General features: G+C 54.4%; 1 protein-coding gene across 18 annotated transcripts in view; it reads left to right on the top strand.

Annotated features, from left to right (window-relative positions):
- MOB2 (MOB kinase activator 2) overlaps positions 1-20,014 on the top strand; it is a 72,887-nt gene that overhangs the window by 44,004 nt on the left and 8,869 nt on the right. For 7 of the 18 annotated variants that reach the window (XM_074012809.1, XM_074012808.1, XM_045372404.2 and 4 more), the window contains exons 2-3: positions 16,816-16,976; positions 17,213-17,306. In XM_074012809.1, the coding sequence (XP_073868910.1) occupies positions 17,280-17,306 (27 nt within the window). In that variant the 5' untranslated portion in view covers positions 16,816-16,976; positions 17,213-17,279. Of the gene's footprint in view, positions 1-11,147; positions 11,351-11,997; positions 12,384-16,815; positions 16,977-17,212; positions 17,781-17,971; positions 18,495-18,536; positions 19,741-20,014 lie in introns of those variants that run through there. The other 11 variants (XR_012422896.1, XR_012422895.1, XM_074012813.1 and 8 more) reach the window with 7 other exon arrangements.

Genomic DNA, 20,014 nt, shown 5'->3' with positions numbered 1-20,014 from the left:
ACGTGTTCAAAGCCATGTGTTCAGGCTCACACCCAACTCAGTTGTAATTTTCCCGCATCACCCAGATGATTTGGAAGGAAATTCGGAACATGTTTCATCCGTGACTGTTTTCTGTATGTCTATAAAGAGAGGGATTCTTTTCCTTAAACATAAGATGTCTCATTATCATACCAAAAGTAGTGCTTTCTTCGTAGCACTGAGTATCCAGCCTTTATGTTTCTCTAGTGTCTCATGACTTGTATTTAGAGAGTTGAATGTGGATTCAAATAAGGCCCATGCATTGCACTTGGATGACAGATTGTGAAACTCTCTTAACTTTATATTTTGAAATCATTATAAATTCCTAAGAAGTTGCAAAAATAGCACAAATTCCAGGGCCACCCTCAGCCCCTACAGGGACAGCACCTTAGGCGACATTGGACCAGAGGTGACGGCACGGTGCCGAGTGGTCTGCAGGCTGCAGGCTCTGCCCCATGTCTCTGGATCCACTCTGCGCTTCCTGTTTGGTTTTTTTCCGTTCACTTACTTTGTTAACGGAGCCTGCCTGCTCTTCCTGTGGTGTCTCCCAGGGTCTGAATTTTGCTAATTGCATGCTGTGGTATTGTTTAGCATGTTCTTTTGTATTTCCTGTAAATTGGCAGCTAGATTTAGACCTTGATCGCATTCACGTTCTTCTTCTTTGGAGGCCAGTTGGCTCCGCTGGTGGCTGTGTTCTTCCAGAGGAGGTGCGTAATATCTGGTTGTGTTTTCGTGTTGTTTGCGGCTACTACTGACCTCTGCCTAGAACCTTCCTCTCCATATAAGGCCAATAATCCCATCCCGAGGGCCCCACCCTATTTCATGACTTCATCTAACCCTGATTACCTCCAATGGCGCCATCCCCAAATAGCATCACAGCACTGGGGGTACGGGCTTCAACCTGTGAGTTCGCGGGAATTCTGTCAATGACAATAGCCTTCTGATTTAAAGTGTTACTGGCATCTAATGGAAATACAATTTTCTTTCCTTTGTATGCAAACTTACCTTTTATCAAAGGATTTTCTGTTTATCATGAGTCTAGTAATATTACTAGAACACCTTGGTGTGGGTTGGTCTGAGGTGACATGTGCCTTTTCCTACGTGGTTGCAAGTCTTTTTTTCCTTTAATTTTGTCTGCCGCTTTCTCTTAAATGCTTTCTCTCTTTCCTCCTTTGTAGAAACTTTTAGTTTTTCAGCATTGACATATAATTTACAAACAATGAAATGCACGGATCTCAAGTATACAGTTAGGTGAGTTTTGATGAATATGAATTCCCCTGTAGCCCACACCCCTGTCAAGATGCAAAATGTTTCCATCTTCCCGGAAAACACCAGCACGTGCCTTCCCAGTCAGCCCTCACTGTTTGCCAGCCACCTCCCTCCCAATAGGCAACCACTGTTCTGATTTGTTTTCATCAGAGACTGATTGGGACTTTTCTAGAACATCGGATACATGGAATCAAATGATCCCTGCTTTTGTCTCTGGTGTTTTTCCCCAATATCACATCTGTGGGGCTTAGCTGTGTGTTGCATCTTAGTGGTGGTTTTATGCTTTGGGGTGCTGAGTGGTGTTCTGTTGTGTGAATATACTGTCATTTGTTGAGCTGTTCTTCTGTTCGTGGACTTTGGGTTGTTTTCAGTGTCTGGCTATTGTGAACACTGCTGCTGTAAACGTTCTTGTAGGAGCCTTTATGTGGATGTTTGTTTTTGTTTCTCTTGGGTCAGTACTTAGCCACGGAATTATGGAATCCTACATGCACATTTAACTTTCTAAGAAACTGCCAGCCCTTTTCCTCAGTAGTTGTGTCTTTTTCCTCAGTAGTTCCTAGCCCCATCAGTAGCACGTCAGTCTCCTGGTTCCTGCCTCCTCCATGCCTTGGGTGTTCTCAGTCTGTGCAGGTTTGGCCATTCTGGAGGCCGTGGCACTTGCCCTTGTACTTAGTGGCCATTATTTGTCTTCCTATGTAAAATGTCTATTCCAGTCTTTTGCCCTTCTAAACATTGAGCTGTCTCTTTTATTGTTGAACTGTAGACCTGCTTTCTGTAGTTTAGCTAGAAGTCTTTTGTTGGATATATGCCATCCGTGGTTTGCCTATTCATTTTTCTTAATAGTATATTGAATAGAAGTGTGTGTATGATTTAATTTTGATGAAATATGTTTTGTCACTTTTTGGTTAGTGCTTTTTGCATTCTAGGAAATCTTTGCCTACTTTGAGCTTGGCACAGATACTGTCCCATGTTTTATTGTAGAAGCATTGTAGTTTTGCTTTTATGTCTGAATTTCTGATCCGTCTTGGTGTGAGGTAGGGATTGAAGGTTTCTTTTTCTTCAGAGATACTCAGTTTTCTCAGACCTATTTATTTAAAACATTTTCCTTCCCCCTTAGATTGATTTCCCACCTTTGTTGAAGTCTAGTTGACCATGTAAGTGTAGGGCTAGTTTTGAACACTATTCTATTTATGTTTATATCGGTGTTTAATACTGTAGCTTTAAGGTAAGTCTTGAAATTCGTGTGAGTCCTGCTACTTGGGTCTTCTTTTGCAAGAATGGTTGGATCCTTCAAAGTCCTTTTGCATTTCCATGTGCATTTAAGAATCCTCTTGTTAGGTCAGGCGCAGTGGCTCATGCCTGTAATCCCAGCACTTTGGGAGGCCAAGGTGGGCAGATCACCTGAGGTCAAGAGTTTGAGACCAGCCTGACCAACATGGTGAAACCCCATCTCTACTAAAAATACCAAAAATTAGCTGGGCATGGTGGTGGGTGCCTGTAATCCCAGCTACTCAGGAGGCTGAGACAGGAGAATCACTTGAACCCGGGAGGCAAAGGTTGCAGTGAGCCAAGATCAGTCACATCACTGTACTCTAGCCTGGGCAAGAACAGCGAAACTCTGTCTCAAAACAAACAAACAAACAAACAAGAATCTTCTTGCTAATTTCTTTTAAAAATAAGAAATTAGTCTGGGATTTTGATAGGATTGTATTGAATTAAGAAAATTGACTTCTTAACAATATTGAGTCTTCTAATCCATGGCCATGATAAATTTTTTCACGTTTAGGTCTTTAATTTTTCTCAGCATTGTTTTGTGAGAGGTGTTTTGTACGTTTGTGTTTAAGATTATTCCTGAATTTAAAAATTGTATTGTAAATAGCAGTTTTATAAATTGTATTTTCCATTTATTTGTTACTATTGTATAGGAATAAAATTAATTTTCTATATTGACCTTGTGCCCTGTGATGCCACTAAACTTACTTATCAGTTCTAGCAGACTTGCCAGTTTCCTTAGACTTTTCTGTTTACATAACCGCGTTACCTGCCAAACAAGATGACCTTTTCCGTTCCAGTATTTATGCCTTGTGCACCTTTTTGTTGCCTCATTACAGTGGCCTCATTGTGCCACTGGTGTAAGAGTGGCACCGAATAAGAGTAGTGAGAGTGAGAAATGCTCAGAGCCCCTGCCTTGTTCCTGATTTTAGGGGGAAAATCTTTACTCCATCAGCAGCATTTGATGTTAGCTTTAGATTTTTTATAGATGTTCTTTCTCAGCTGAGTGTGGTCCCTTCTGTTCCTGGTTTGCTGAGAGTTTGCACGTGTGTTTTGCCATGTGCTGTGTCTGCATCTACTTGAGATGGCCATATTTTTTTCTCCTTTCTTTAATGTGGTGAATGACATTGATTTTCAAGTGTTAGCTGAGCTTACATTACTGGGTGAATCTCTGTTGGCTATGCTGTATTACCCTTTCAATACATTGTTGAATTAGTTTGTTCCTATTTTCTTACGGAGTTTTGTATCCACGTTCATGAAGGATATGGGGCTGTAATTTCCCTTTTCTCGGAGTGCCGTGTCTCACTTTGGCAGCAGCATTATGCTGGTCCTCCTCCTCTGTTTTCTGAAAGAGTGTGTGTATGGTTGGTATCATTTCTTACTTATATCCTCGGTAGAGTTCATCCGTAAGCCACCTGCACCTGCCATTTCCTTGTAGAAAGGTTTTTAATTATAAATTCAGATTTTCTGCTTCTTCGTATGTCCGTTTTGGTAGCTTGTGTTTGTGAATTTGTCTGTTTCATCTGCATTTTCTCTTGGCATTTAGTTCCTTGCAGTGCCTTGTTACCCACTTAATATCTGTAGGGTCTGTAGGAGTGTCCCTTTCATTTCCGATCTTCCTCTCTTGGCTTTCTGTTTCTTTTCTGCTTAGTCTGCTTGGGAAATTGATCAGTTTTTTTTGTTTGTTTGTTTTCCAGGCTAACTTTGTGTTTAATTCTTCATTATTTGCCTATTTTTCATTTCATAGATTTCTATTTTTTCCTTCCACTTTGCATTTAATATGTACTTCCTTTTTCTAGCTTCTTAAGGTGGATGTATGAATCACTCATTTTAAGCCTTCTCTCCTAATATGAACATTTATAGTTATAAATTTCTTCCTTAGCCCTGCTTTAACTGCATTCTACACATTTTTTTTTTTTTTTTTGAGACAGAGTCTTGCTCTGTCGCCCAGGCTGGAGTGCAGTGGCCGGGTCTCAGCTCACTGCAAGCTCCGCCTCCCGGGTTCACGCCATTCTCCTGCCTCAGCCTCCGGAGTAGCTGGGACTACAGGCGCCCGCCACCTCGCCCGGCTAGTTTTTTGTATTTTTAGTGGAGACGGGGTTTCACCATGTTAGCCAGGATGGTCTCGATCTCCTGACCTTGTGATCCGCCCGTCTCGGCCTCCCAAAGTGCTGGGATTACAGGCTTGAGCCACCGCGCCCGGCCCATTCTACACATTTTAATAAGTGATGTTTTTATTGTAATCTTCTCATTAGCACTGTTTGATGTTAATTTTATCTCATAAAAATTTCATTTTGGATGTATTCTTCAGTTCCAGGAATTTTTGTTTATTCTTTTGTGGAGTTTGCGATTTTTTGAGAGCCCTAATTGCTTTGTTTATTATGTCCAACCTTTCCTCTAACTCTGAATATATTGGCCGGGCACAGTGGCTCACGCCTGTAATCCCAGCACTTTGAGAGGCCAAGGCGGACAGATTACTTTAGGTGAGGAGTTTGAGATCAGCGTAGCCAACATAGTGAAACCATCTCTACAAAAATACAAAAATTAGCTGGGCTTGGTGGCGTTCGCCTGTAATCCCAGCTGCTCTGGAGGCTGAGGCAGGAGAATCACTTGGGAGACGGAGGCTGCAGTGAGCTGACATTGCACCACTGCACTCCAGCCTGGGCAATAGAGGAGACTGTCTAAGTAAATAAATACATCGTTGAATATATTTATTTCATTCTTTTAAAGTCTTTGTTACTTTCATGATCTTTGTTATCTCTTGGCCTGTTTCTGTTCACTTATTTTTCCTGGTTATGAGTTACATTTTTCCGCTTCATTCTATCTAGTAATTTTTTTGTAGGCTAGGTGTTGTGGTGGCAATGTTGTTGAAAGTCTCAGTTCTGTTTTCCTCCCTTAAAGAGCAGTGTGGTTTGTTCTGGCAGGCAGTTAATTTGCTGTTGGTTAACTAGGACCCATCCGAGGCTTGTTTTTAAGCTTTGTTATGCCAGGTCCAGAGAACCCCTCACTCTGGGCTATTGTAGCCCAGTCCCCATGGCACAGCCATTGTGGAATCTCTGTTGAATCTGTTCACCCAAGGTGTCTCCAGTCTGGGTGTGGGAACATGTCTGTCTCCTGCCCCGTGTGACCTCCAGAACCTGTCTTCCTCGTGCTTCCCGGAGCTGTTCTCTGCCGGGCCTTGCAGATGTTCTCTCTGACACCCTCAGCTCTTTGTCCAGAGGCTTCCTTGGATCGCTGTTGATGTGTTTAGACTCCCTTCTCTGTGCAGCTCCATCCTGACTCCTCCTCATCCTGCAGGTTTCAACAGCTCAGCAGCTCGAGACTTCCATCCCTGCCACCTCAGCTTCTCCGGACTGCAGGCCCCGTGCGGCTTCACTGTCCCCACCTACAGCCTGGGAGGCTCCCACGCACTGCTTGTGCGCAGGGGCCACCGTCCTGCACGGCGGTATCTGGGGTCTGAAGCCAGGAGCTTCATATATTCTACCCAGTTTGTAGTTGTTGACAGTGGAGGTGAGGTCCAGTTTCAGTTACTCTGTCACGAGTGGAAGCAGAAATCTCTTCTTTCCTTTATTGTTTGAAGAAATTCTTCCTTCCCGTCTTCTACTTGGACATTGTGGAGGTTTTGTATTCTTTCTAATTTAGACGTCATTTCAAAAATGGTTTATCCTCTCATTCCTGATTCTTATTTTGCCTCTTTTTTCAGATATTTTCTCTTTCTTTTCTTTTTTTTTTTTTTTTTTTTTGAGACGAAGTCTCGCTCTTGTCCCTCAGGCTGCAGTGCTATGGTGTAGTCTCGGCTCACTGCAACTTCTGCCTCCCGGGTTCAAGCGATTCTCCTGCCTCAGCCTCCCGAGTAGCTGAGATTACAAGTGCCTGCCACCATGCCTGGCTAATTTTTGTATTTTTAGTAGAGATGGAGTTTCACCATGTTGGCCAGACTGGTCTTGAACTCCTGACCTCTGCCTGCCTTGGCCTCCCAAAGTGCTGGGATTACAGGTGTGAGCCACAGCGCCCGGCCTCAAATATTTTCTTAAATCTCATTGTTTCCCTGTCTTATTGGGTTGTAGTCTTCATCTGTGTTGTGTGTCTTCGTCTGTGTTGTGTGTCTTCGTCTGTGTTGTGTGTCTTCGTCTGTGTTGTGTGTCTTCGTCTGTGTTGTGTGTCTTTGTGTGTGTCTTTGTGTTGTGTGTCTTCGTCTGTGTTCTCTGTCTTTGTGTTACGTGTGTGTCTTCGTCTGTGTTGTGTGTCTTCGTCTGTTGTGTCTTCGTCTGTGTTGTGTGTCTTCGTCTGTGTTGTGTCTTCGTCTGTGTTATGTGTGTGTCTTCATCTGTGTTGTGTCTTCATCTGTGTTGTGTGTCTTCACCTGTGTTGTGTCTTTGTCTGTGTTGTGTGTGTGTCTTTGTGTTTCGTGTCTTCATCTGTGTTGTGTGTCTTCGTCTGTGTTGTGTGTCTTCGTCTGTGTTGTGTGTGTGTCTTTGTGTTGTGTGTCTTGGTCTGTGTTACGTGTGTGTCTTTCTGGGATGTTTTAATTGGCAGTGGGGGTGTTACTCTCTTCTTTATTCTTTTTGATTTTCACTAGACACAACCGTGAAACTTTTTTGTGCCTGCTTTTAAGTGACCCCCTTTCCCTGTGTCTTTGTGAGGGTGCCAGGGGCATTGCTTTGCTGCTTCCGTAGCATTTGAGCTCGTCTTCTGCTGTTTTCACAAAATGATTGAAAACACGAAGCTCTCCAGGAGGCTCCTCGTTGGAGGGGAGGCTACAGATGCGCAGGTGTGGTCGTCTGGCCAGTGTGGTCGAGGCAGTGATGGCTGCAGGGGTGGGCTGGAGACCTCAGGGGGAACCCCTGCTTAGCTTAGTGTGGATACAAATGTCACCATGTAGGTGGAGATTGAGGCGTCTGAGTGCATGTGTGTACACACGTGTGCCTCCGTGTTCTTCCAGCTGAGAGGGCCTGGAAGCAGTGACACCCACTAGCAGTGAGCCCACCCAGTGCTTTGATCTTAGTGTGTTGTTTTTCGTTTGTGTAGACCCAGGCTGGAGTGCAGTGGTGTAGTCACGGTTCACTGCAGCCTCCAGCCTCCTGGGCTCAAGCGAGCCTCCCACCGCAGCTCCTCAGTAGCTGAAACAACAGGCACGTGCCACCACGCCCAGATAACTTAAATTGTTTTAGGGATGGGAGGTCTTGTCTTGCTGTGTTGCCCAGGCTGATCTCAAACTCCTGGCCTCAAGTGACTCACTTACCTGGGGGCCTGTCAAAGTGCTCTTGAGATTCCAGATGTGAATCAGCGTGCCTGGCCGGGTCTCAGTGTTTAATTCATTCACTCCTTTTCTGAGGCAGGGTCTCGCTCTGTCCCCCAGGCCGGAGTGCAGTGGTGTGATTCACGGCAGCCTCCACCTCCTGGGCTCAAGTGATCCTCCTGCCTCAGCCTCCCATGTAGCTGGGAACACAGACACTCACCACCAAGCCTGGCTCATTTGTACATTTTTTGTAAAGATGGGGTCTCACTTTATTGCCCAGGCTGGTCTCAAACTCTTGGGCTCAAGTGATGGTCCCTTCTTGGTCTCCTAAAATACTGGAATTACAGGCATGAGCCACCATGCCTGGCCAGTTTTTAATATTCTCCAATGAAAAAGAACCAGGGCTCCTTGGAGAAAGGGCTGATTCCCGGGCCAGGGCAGGGAATGCAGGAGGAACCTGGAGCGCCCTACAGTGCCGGGAAGTCAGGACATGCCCCAGAATGAAAAGTCTGTTGATGGGGGCGCATCAGGGGACCCAGCAGCCAACGGCAGGAGCTCCCCAGGGCCAAGGACGGACAGTGTGATTCGCAAAACAAAGCAGTATTGTGTTCTAGCTCAGAGTGCAGCCTCAATAGCTGTGACTTCATCCCAATATAAACAAATGGCTGAATATATAAACGAGTGACTGAGAAGAGGCCGCTGTCTGGTGCAGAACTTCCAGTAATTCCCATAGCTACCCCTCCCGTCAGCGTGGTAAAGGGTGGTCCCTGCCCCTTCAGTGTGGCTGCGTGCAGCAGCTTCCTTCGAGAGCGCAGTGCGGGACGGGAAGTACGAGAGCATCTTTGCATGGGGAGACCTGACAGTCACAACCTCAGCCAGGAGATCGGGCAGCACCTCCCGCGATGAGCCGCGCTGACAGGACGGGCCTTGGGTACGGGGCGACGAGAGGGACGTTTCCCTCTGTGCTCTTCCTCCCCACACCCACAGCCCAGCCTCATCATGAGGAGAGCAGCACGTGGATCCAGTCAGGTGTGGACCTTGCTGCGTCAATATGGATTCGTTCATTGTTAACGAACAGGCCATCCTAGTGTAAGGGTTAGCAATAGGAAGAGTGAGTGTGGGGCTCTGGGGATTCTGTGTTTGCAGCTTCTTTGTAAATCTAACACTTTTCTAAAAACGAAAAGCTTATTAAAGGTAAAATAACTTCCGACACAGACATATGACTCGTGCCCCCGCCCCATCCCGCCTTGGTTCCGACTGCTCCCCACTGCGCGGTGCCTCTGCCCCGCTCCTGTGCTCTCTGTTCCTGGCCCTGGCTGTGCCCGGAAGGTGCTTTTGCTCTTCCTTTTCTGGGGTGGCGGGGTCAGGCCACACCGGCACCTGTCACTGGCCTGCGGGCCTCTGTGGCAGCTCCCCGTGGAGTCTGCAGGGCCTGCTCTGCGTCTGCTCCTCTTCCCAGTGTGGTGTCTGTAGCTCAGTGTCTGTGGGTTCCGGCTGGCCCTCCCCACCACCGCCGCACCCCCTAAGTTTTGATCAATAGGAATACCTGCTCCCTGCACGTGTGCCCCAGTGAACAAACACAGAAGAAGGTGGACGTTCCTCCGCATGCCAGCCCAGCCCTCTCAGGACAGTGGCATAAGCCACAGAGCTGCCATGTGCTGACCAGACCCACTGGGCACATTTGATGTGCTCTGCCCACCCTACCTGGCACCTTGTCCTGTTTCCCTTCCCCCATGCCACCCTCACCGCTGCCGTGCCTTGTTTTCTGGCTTCTTGTGCCCAAAGCTTCCACCATCCCCAGCGTGCCTTGTGTTGTGCCCTCCAGCCCCCAGCAGCTCATGCCTCCCAAGAGTGGGCAGGTCTGCATCGTGCACCTTCTGGTCCCAGCCCTGCTACTCACGGGGGCCTCCCCACGCCCGGAGCCCGCTCTTCCTGTGGCTCCCTTTGCTGCTTGGGTGATCTGCCAGCACCTGTGTCCCTACTGTTGGTGGAGCCCCTGAGGGCAGAGCGGCAGCCGGGAGCACGGTGCCTGGGTGTGTGTGGCACCACAGGGCTGTGGGATGGCCTTGTCAGGGCAGAGGAAGGCCCATGGGCACGTGGACATCCTGAGCCTCACCGGGCTGTTCGTTCTGTAGAGACGAGTTCCGCACTGCTCAGAGCATGGCTTAGGGACTGGCCTAGTGGGGAAAATGAAACTGCAGCCTGTTGGGCCTGCTGCTGCTGCTGCTGCTGCTGCTGCTTAAGGAGGCGGGGCTGGCCTGGGGCCATCCTCCTCCGCCGTGGCTCCTGGAGAGTGTGTCTGTGCTGGCCATCTCCCCGTGCGCCCAGGCTGTGTGTGTGCATGCAGTCGAGACACCACAGCTCCCATGGTGGCTGGTGTTGATAGGGGTGAGCCCTGGCTGCTTTCCTGATGGCCATGTGCTCCCCGCAGCAGCCGGTGCCGCGGGCTGTGTCCTGACTCCTGCAGGGCTTCACACCGACAGAGGTGCTGGGACAGCTTCTGAGGGGCAGTGGCTGGAGATGCTGGGGTCTCTTGATTGGCAGGAAGCACAGGAAGTACGGCTCCCATGTGGGTGGGTGGGGCTTTTGATGAGCCCGTGTTGTCGGGGGCTGTCGCTGCCAGTGGGGTCCACACTGACTCAGGACGAGGAGACAACATTGTCCTCTCAGGTGTTTGCATTTTCGGGGCGTGGCGGTCTCACTGTGTGCAGGCCAGCCAGAAGGAAGGCCAGGGCCGTGCCCCTCCGTGAGCCCCCATGGGGAGCTGCTCTGGGCATTTCTGTTGGGCTGGGTGCCCTGTGGCCCTGGCTGGCCGCAGCCTCAGCCCAGCACCGTCCAGGCACCCCAGAAGCTGGTTGGCCCCTTCTCTCCCCAGGGCCATCCAGTGGGAGAGCCACTTTGAGTGCCTCCAGTTGTGTACACACTGCAGGGCAGGGCGGCCCATCTTGTCTGTCCCCAGCCCGAGTAGTGACTGGGCTGGGCTGGGCCGGACAAGGGTGAGGGGGTGCCATCAACCTGGAGCTCATCAGCAGAGCTGCTACCTGTGTTCAGAAGGGCTTTCCTGGGGGCTTGGCACCAGAGGACCTTGAGGTGGACCCCGGGACCTCTCTGATGGGTCCTCCTTGCAGGCCGAGGATGGCCCTGTCCCTTCCCTTCTGGTCCCACCCCCACCGCCTTTTCTGACAGCCGTGCCACTTTGGAAAGGCCGATTCAGATGCTCCCTTATTTAACCAGCCTTGGCCGGCCCTTGCCTCTGGAAAGGGAGCAGCTGTTTGTCTCTGCCAGGCGTCCCATTGGTCAGGGAGTGAGGGTGGAGGGCCGAGAGAGGCTGCAGGGCCCGGCAGCAGGCACTTGTGAGTGCTGGCCAGCCAGCACCCTGCCCCACCTCCCCTCCTCACCTCCCCTCCTCAACTGCCCTCCCCACCTCCCCATCGCCCACATCATGCTGGGAGACCACTGCAGTCTCCCTGAAGACCAAGCCCTGCCCAGCCAGTCCCCGCAAACCGGACTCTGCTGCAAAATGGTGCTTCAGGCTGTCAGCAAAATGCTCAGGTAACACCTGCTGGCCTGGCCGGGGGAGCGGTGTGTAGGACATCTGTCTGTCTGTCCTGTTCTTGCCCCCAGGACGTCAGGCTGGGGAGGCAGCGGACTGTGTCCATGGCTGCTCTCCCTGTGTGGCCGGCGGCTGTGCAGCAAGCTGTGCCGGGCAACCGGCATGCTGTCCAGGGCAGAGGCAGCTGTGCAGTCCCGGGCCAGCCTGGCGGGTTTGCTCTGGAGCCCTGCCGAGTCGCGCTTTCCTTAGCCGCCTGCACTTCCTGCTGCTCTGTGGGAGAGGAGCAGGGCTCGGTGTCCTCGGCCTTCAGGGCTGACCCACCTTGCCGGCGCAGGAGCCTGCCGCGTCCGCCCGCAGCCCGCAGGGTGTGGTGCCTCCGCCACCAGCAGGTGTGCCTGTCTCTGTCCCAGCCCTCGGCTGCTTGTGCCCTGGGCAGGGGCTTCAACCACTCAGGCAGAGGTGACCTGGAGCCTGTCGTTGTGTGGCCTTGTCCAGAGAAGTGGCATGGGGCTCCTGGGCACCTGGTTTTGTGCTGGCTGCCATAGGGATGTTGCCGGAAAATCCATTTTGACTTTTCTTACCTGTACTTTCTCTGACCTGCTGCAGGGGTGCCTCCCTGTCCACACCACTCAGCTGGGTGTGTGCACAGGCGTGTGTGGGAATGTGCGCCCGTGTGTGGGCGCGTGCACCTGTGTGTGTGGGGGGGTCTGCACCTACCTGTGTGTGGGCACGAGGGGCCAGGGGAGTGGGGCAGGCACAGCCAGCTGCAGCAGTGGGCGCGTCCTCCCTGGTGGGGTTGCCTGGTAGGGGTGTGAGGCGAGCGTGGCCTGCTGGACGTGCCCTCCAGGGGCGGGGGCTGTGGCATGCATCTGCATCTCCGTGCCTCTGCCTGTCCCTGGGCACCCGGCTCCATCTTTCTCTTCATGGGTTCCTTCCCTGTCTCCTGATCACCTGTGCGTTCAACACGGAGGACTCCACAAGTAGACGCAAGGGTGCCTCCCGGGGACCCTGCCGAAGATGTCCTATCTTAAGGTGAAACTGGGAGGTTTTGGAAATGTGTGGGCAGGTTGGCAGAACTCGTTGAGTTCAAATCAGGAACGGTGCCTGACATCAGTGGTGTGAGGGGACTGGCATGTGTGCGTGTGTGTGTGCCAGCGTGTTTGTGTCTGAGGCCAAATGCTGAAACCAGCTCCACAGGAAACACAGAGGCAGGCCTGGAGCCCAGCCAGGCCCTAAGGAAGACGGGCAGAGTCCCTTCCCTGGGGCTCGGAGGTTTCAAGGGAAGCGATGGGAGCCGGACGCTTGGAGCTCCACCCTGGCTGGGAGCCGGACGCGTGGAGGGGCCGAGGCGCAGCAGAGCATGGCAGCCACGTGGGGCTGAGGTTCTAGCACAGCAGCGGCACCTGTCTGTGTGGACGTTTGGTCTGAGGTGTCTGCAGGCATTCCTTGTGCCATCTTGGCTTTTTCATTCTCAGTGGGCCTCTCTGCGGAGGGCACAGTAGGCTGGTGAAAGCTCGCTATGTCTGGGGCTGCTGACCTGTCTGCGGGGGCAGACAGTTAAACTCAGAAGAGAAGAAGTCACACTCCACAGCTTCTGGCTGGCTGAAGCCTGTGGGAAGTGCAGGCTGTGCTGAGAGATGGACAGGGGCTCCGGGGGCCTTCCCACCCCTCGGCCTGAGGCCCTGTGACGGAAGTGGGGTTAGCACCCAGGGAGGACTCGGGTTAGAACACTGTATTAGAAATGTAGTTCTCAGGCCCCACCCAACATCCAGAAGGCCACATCAGAAATGTAGGGGTGGGGGTGGTGCCAAGCACCCCAGCATGTGATGCCCTCCCCTGCATGTTGGGGTGACGGGAGGCGCCCGTGGCGTGCACCCTGGGCAGCAAGGTGTGCTAAGCCCTGGGTGGCTGCTGGGGGCTCTGCCTGGCCGGGTCTTGGGGAAAGGGGTCACTGGGAGCCTTGACTTTCAGGCTCTGGGCGGACCAGCCAGCACTGACACTCACCCCGACCAAGCAGCGTGAGGGGCCTGGTGCAGAAGGCTGAGTGGGGTCCAAGGACCACGCCCTCCTCGGAGGCGGTGCCTGCGGGCCTTTCTCTCCTGCACCCCACACCCTGCCTGGTCACCGTATTTTTCCAGGCCTGGGCTTGGGGACTTGCATTTCTGGGCCCCTGGTGCCTGCCCCACCGCTTGGCATTGACCTGTGGTGGGAAGTGCCAGACGAGGGCCACCTGCTGCTGCTGCCCACCCACCTCAGGGTCTGCAGGCTTCTCTTGACTTCCACAGCAAGTGCGCTCTGGGTGAGTGGGGGTCCCTGAGCCTGGGGGCACCCCATTCCTGTGGGCCGTGGGGCCTGGCCAGGGTCCCGTCCCTGTGATAATGAAGTTGATGCTCGTGGCACAGGCGCGGGGCACTTGGTTGTGCTGTCCTCGTCCCTCAGGGTGGACGAGGAGTGGGCAGCTCCCAGCCCACTCCCCAGCTCCCTCTGCCTGTGAAGCAGTGTGCACCTGCTGTTGGCAGGGCGAGGCCCCCTGTGTGGTGACTGTGTGGCTGTCTGCATTCTCCACAGGAGCTCAGCAGCACTGATGTCTCCCTGTGCCCCTTCCCCTGCCCACCAAATTCGTGTCCAGCAGGGATTGCCTCTCTTCCCAGTAGGGATCGGTTACGTGCTTGCTGGGTGACAAGGAGGCTGACTGGCACAGTATCATGGGTACCACTGGCGAGAATGGGGAGGGTGGCATTTGACAGGCTCTTAAAGGACCAGGAGAAATTTGCTAGGCCTGGTGTAAGATGGGCAAGTTGGCAGAGCAGCAGCTGGTGCCCACAAGCAGGGTGCAGACCCCTGTGGCGGGCAGGGCAGGGCATCTGGAGCAGGGAGGAGGGTGAGTCTGGTGAGTGTGTGGGAGGCAGGAGGGAGGTGGTTCTTTCCGGCCCAGCCCCTCCCAAGTGCGTGGTGCCTGCCAGGCGGGACCCAGACTCAGAGCCCACCTGTTGGACTGGGAACAGTGTGAGGGACTTTGTTTTGGGGGTTGTGCATGCACCATCTGCCTTTCTGCTTCTTCCAAGTGGTCACAGCAGCCCTGTGGGTGGGCTGAGGTCCAGTGTCCACTCCCTGGTCTCTTCAGTGCCATCTCTGTCCTGCCTGTGGCCGGGGCCTGCTCCCTTAGTCCTCCCTCCACATCCAAGGACTTGGTCTTTCTGTGCCCCCAGGCTCCTGGGAGCAGGGTGCAGGGCCTCGGCACTTCCCTGGGTGAGGGGCAGCTGGGCCACTGAGGCCGTGACTGGGCAGACCCCTGGGCCTGGACGGCACAGAGCCTGTTTCAGAGCCTGTGAGCCTGCGGGGGGCGCAGCAGAGATCTGTTTTCTCCGCTGGGCAAAGCCAAGAGTGACTAAGGACGAGGAGGGCGCTGCAGAGGTGTCCTGTGCTCTAAGGCCTCCTCAGCAACTGCTGCTGGCTTGGACCGAGCAATGGGCTGCCGCAGGGTGACTACTTCCTGCCTGGGCCTGGGCCTTCGCTGAGAGCCTGCTCTTCTGGGAAGGAGGGCACTTGAGGTGAGGGAGACGTGGGTGCTGCCAGGCGTTTGGGGCTCTCCCGTGGAAGTCCCTCTGTTGGTGCCCGCATAGCCCTTCCTGGAGCAGAGGCCGTGTCCTGCGCATCCCCTTGGTCCTACTACCTTTGGGTCAGTGCCTGTCCTCCTGCCCCATTGGAATGAGCGACCAGGTCCAAAGAAGGTGGGCTCGCAGGAGGCTTGTCTCACAGTGCACCATGCTCCAGGGCCCGGCCAGCCCTGGGTGCTGGGGACAGGGTGAAACTGGGGGAGCAGCTTGGGGAGGCCCAGCCTGGAGGGCCTGGTGCACACTTTTCTTCTGTGTGCTAGGAGAGCAGGTGCGGATGGGAGGGGGCAGGGAGGCTGAGGCGCCAGTGCTGGTCACTCCTGACCACAGCCAGAGCCTGGGAGAGGGAAGCCAGGTCTCCAGGCTCCGCCCTGCCCAACCCTCTCTGAGGACCAGAGATGGAAGGTAGCCCCGGCCTGGAAGGCTGGCGAGAGGGCAGGAACTGTCAGTAGGGCAGCTTCCCTTAGTGGGCCCTGGGGCACACCCTGAGAGTGAGCGAGCTGACAGCTGCTCCTGCTGGCAGCCCTGCATGACCGCCAGGTAACCACCACCAGGAGCTTGCCGGTTGACACAGCTCCTAAGACACAGAGCAGGGAGATGGCTTGTAGCCCACTTGGCAGCCTGGGCCCCCACTGCAACCCACCCCTCCAAATGGGAAGGCCAAGCCCAGGCTGTCGCTGCCTCGGGGGGTGTGGTCTGCCGTGAGTGCTCAAGGCAGGGAGGTGCAGGCCTGCCTCCTGGTCAGAGCCAGGCCCAGCGTCATGGGGAGAGCCTTCCCTGTGGTGGACACACTGGGCATGGCCTGGCAGAGGCTGGTGTGGAGTCTGGGTGCCTCGCTGTACTGGGGCGAGGGGCTGTAGGCTACACGGAAGCTCGAGTCCCTGTCTGTCCCACCCCTGTACCATGGGGACCCCGAGTGCCTACGCTGCATGTGGCCCATCCACACCTACACCTCCTTTTCCTCAGACCCCATGCCCTGTGCTCTGGAGGGATGGCGGAGTGGGAGCGCCGGGGCCCGTGGGCCCTGCCCCTGCCCCTGCCCCTGCCCCTGCCACTGCCTGGCTCTGGCCGCTCCAGCACTGCCCCCAGAGGCCTGCGCTGGTCGCCTTTTAAGGCGAAGATCTGCTGTGAGAAGCTGAAGGGAAACATTTCCCTGGCAGTCAGGGAGCATTTTTCTCTCTTAAATAAACCATTAGCAGCTTTTCAAAACAAGAAAGGAAAAAAATAAGGACAAGGTCAGGTTGCTGCAAAGACCTTTGTCCCCCATCCCCATCACCCTGTGGCCTCCCCAGGCCTGGTGGACAACAGGGACACTGGAGCTGCAGGCCAGGCTGCCGCCTGATGCCAGGGGCCCTGTGCTCTCAGGCCAGCCAGGAAGGCAGGTGCCCTTCACAAGGCCTGCGGTATGTTTTCACCAAGGCCACCAGGGGCAGGGGCAGGCCGGCCAACTCAAAAGAAGCCAGGAGTGAGAGGGTTTGCTTCGCCTGTCCTTCCAAGAGCACTGGAAAACTGGAAGGTGGGCGATGGGGACCCTAATCCTCGGCCCCTCCCTGGTTGGAGGAGGTGGTGAGGGGTGAAGATGCTCTCTGTGCAGGGGCCTGTGGTGGCAAGTGGGAGCGCCAGCCCTTCTTCCCTGGAGGCGCCACGCAGGGCAGCTCCACTGGCTCCTCTGCGGAGCAGCCTCACCGTTGATGTCCCGTTGGTGTCCTTGGAGCCTGGCAGGGAGTCAGGGTTGCCCCGATGGGCTCGGGCAGCTGCCGCTACACCTGCGCTGGCCAAAAGTGACCCTGTGGGCAGGCCCTGGGTCTGATGGGCATGCAGTGACCACACCATGTCTCCTCTCTTGGCAGGAAGTCCAAAGCCAAGCCCAATGGCAAGAAGCCTGCTGCGGAGGAGAGGAAGGCCTACCTGGAGCCTGAGCACACCAAGGCCAGGATCACCGACTTCCAGTTCAAGGAGCTGGTGGTGCTGCCCCGCGAGATTGACCTTAACGAGTGGCTGGCCAGCAACAGTGCGCAGGGGCCTGGGGCGGGGTCCCCTTCCCTCCTCCCCGCTCCTCCTCGAAGCCCCTCCTCAAGGAGGACCCCCGCAGCTGTGCTCAGCAGCCCCCTGCCTTGTGGGGAGAGAGTGGCCATGGACAGGCAGAGCTCACCCAGCCGAGCTCCTGCACCTGTTGCTGGAAGCAGGGTGGACCGGGTGGCTCGGCTCTGGGGTTTTTCACATCTGGCTCCTTCTCTTCTCTTCCAGCCACGACATTTTTCCACCACATCAACCTGCAGTATAGCACCATCTCGGAGTTCTGCACAGGAGAGGCATGCCAGACGATGGCCGTGTGCAACACGTGAGTGCTGCCTGGCTGCAGCCCGCTCCCTCTTGGGAGACTCGGTGGGCTCTGAGTCCCCGCTGCCCCGGGCTTCTGTCCTCTCAGACTCCGTGCTTACCTGGAGACCCTGAGAAACCTTGGCACAAGCCTTCCACAGCATTCACCTTCCTGTGGGAGGGCATAGACGGGGCCAGTGGCCCAGCCACCCGGGTCCCCAGTGGGGCCCAGAAGGTGCAGGAGCTGGTGGGAATTGATGGGCTGTGTTTCTAGGGACAGAGACGTTCCCTAAGGGAATGCCCTAAGATTGCAGAGAGCCCTTCTCCACCGGCTACCGTGACAGCTCTGGGTGGGACAGTGAGGGCTGGGCTGGGCAGGCCACAGCTCCTTGCTCGGCCACTCATTTCGTGGGAGCTCAGGTGCCTTCTCTGTGACCGTCCAACACGCCCGGTGCCGGTAGCTCTCTCCTGGAAGCACCGCGCCCTGATTTCCTCAGTAAGTGGGTGTCCCTTAGTGGCCCTGAGCGCGTCACTCGCGTAGCACGGGGGGGAGCGCTGCTAGGCCTGGGTTGCTGGAGGCAGCCTTGGAGGTTGCAGGCAGGAGGAGGCTGAGTCTGCTGGGCTTGGCCTGGGATGTGTGCAGCTGAGGAGGGCGGAAGCTTTTCCCTGATGTCCCATTGTCGTCAGTGCACACAGGTCAGGGACAGAACGTGTGTTGTGAGCGCGTCCTGAAAGTCATCTTGCCCACAGACATGGCTTTCCTGGCCCTGGCACAGGGAGACGTGGTCCCCAGACAAAGCTGAGTTCTGCCTTCAAGAAGCCACGGGGAGCTTCTGCACAGGCAGGTGGCAGGCGACCCCTTGGCTTTAGCCCTGCTGGGCCCCGCCCTCATGGCCCTGATGGGTCACAGCTTGGTTTGGTTATGGGTGACATGGGGGCAGATGCAGACAACAGCTGGCTCCACTCTCTTAATTCCCCAGGAAGATGAGGTGTCACAGCCAGGCATGGCCCAGGAAGATGGGGACAGTGCTTATGGCCTTGAGAGGAGCAAGTTCAATGTGAGAGGGCAGTGGCCTCTGTGGATCAGGCATGGAGACGGGTCCTGAGGTGGCAGGGCAGCGCCCGAGAGCTACACGAGAGCCTTGTGTCCGCTGTGGCTCTGGAGCCACCTGTGGCCAAGCGCTGGCTCAGCAGCTCTGCTCCTGGGCAGGTGGGGCCTGGCACCCTTCCCAGTGGCTCTGCTCCTGGGCAGGTGGGGCCTGGCACCCTTCCCAGTGGCTCTGCTCCTGTGTATTCTGTGGTACTGGGTTTGTTTGGAAAGGGGGTCCTTGGAGGAGCACAGGATGTGGTGTTGGGCAGACCTGCATCCCGTTGGAGGGCCTAGGCCACCTAGATGTGCCTCTCGGTCCTTCTCATCTGGAGCCGGCATCACGGTGGTGGTAGATGTGTAGGTGTGTGTGAATTAATTTCACGTAATGCCTTCCCAGGAATCCTTTCAAACCAAGGGACAGAAATCCACTCAAACGAAGAGAAACACGGAGGCTTCTCAGAGGGCCTTAGGGCCACTTGCCACCCAAAAGACCAGCAAGTCTGCCTGGGTTGTGTGAGGGCCCTGGGGTTGAGGCGTGTGTCCTCCCTGCTGGGGCCTGTAGGGCAGTCCCAGAAAGTCTGATGTCTGACTCCTAGGGAGGGGAGAAAGGGGGCGGGGCCGTAATGGCTGAGAACACAAAGACACAAACCTGCAGACTTAAGAAGCTGAGCAAACCCCAAATAAGGCTCACAGACACTTGCAGATGCACGCAATCAAACGCCGAGAACTGGGGGCGAAGGAAAACCCTTGGCAGCCGTCGTCTGTCGGCGGCCAGACAATGGCGGTCCGGTACTCACAAGAGATGCCGCGGTGAATGACCGCGGCGCTTGTTAGAAACCTGGGAGACCAGAAGGAAGAAGGAAGCCCCACACATCTTAACAGTGCTGGGAGAAAAGAAAGGTCACCCCAGAATTCCACATCCAGCCAGTGTCCAGAGTCACTCAAAACCAAGAGCCCTCACAGCCAGCAGACCTGCTCCAGGGGCTCCCTGCAGCCGTCTCCTGACAGGAGAGCCTCCCCCCGCTGAGTGTTTGTGGAGACGCCAGTGATGGTGCAAGAAGACAAGAGCAGCGTCTGACAGTGCCCTTGCAGCGCCGTTCCCAGGGCAGCTGTGGCAGCGGCGGGGCGTGTGGTGGCGGTGGGACTGTGGGCAGGAGAGCTGCTATGCTCCAGTGGAAGCGCACGTGTGGGTGCCGTGGAGAGCACGTGGGTTAAGGTGCGTGTTACAGCCCTTTGAGCAGGCCTTGCAGAGCTTGTGTGAAGAGACACAGTCGGAATCAGAATAGGTAAATTTAAATGAAATGTAAAAACATTTCAATGGCCCAGAAGAAAGCGGGGAAGAAGAAATACCCTAAGGAATGAGAAACAGAGGCAACAAACAGCAAATAATGGAAAACCTAAATGCTAACAGAACAACAGACGGGACTGGTGTAAACACACCAGTCACAGCGCAGCTTATAAGAATGGATTTTTAAAATAAACCAACTCTCTGGTGTCTACAGGAAGCTCATTTGTCGTATTTCATTTGGGATGCTGTCACGAAACACAGTAGGCTAGGTGGCTTGTGGGCAACAGAATTTTATTTCTTGCAGTTCTGGAGGCTGAAAGTCCAAGGTGAAGATCCACTGTGGACCAGGAAG

This window comes from Macaca fascicularis, chromosome 14 (genome assembly GCF_037993035.2).
Source record: "Macaca fascicularis isolate 582-1 chromosome 14, T2T-MFA8v1.1".
Classification (NCBI taxonomy): domain Eukaryota; kingdom Metazoa; phylum Chordata; class Mammalia; order Primates; family Cercopithecidae; genus Macaca; species Macaca fascicularis.
The sequence above is the reverse complement of the archived record's forward strand: the minus strand, read 5'-3'. Positions and strand labels throughout refer to the sequence as shown.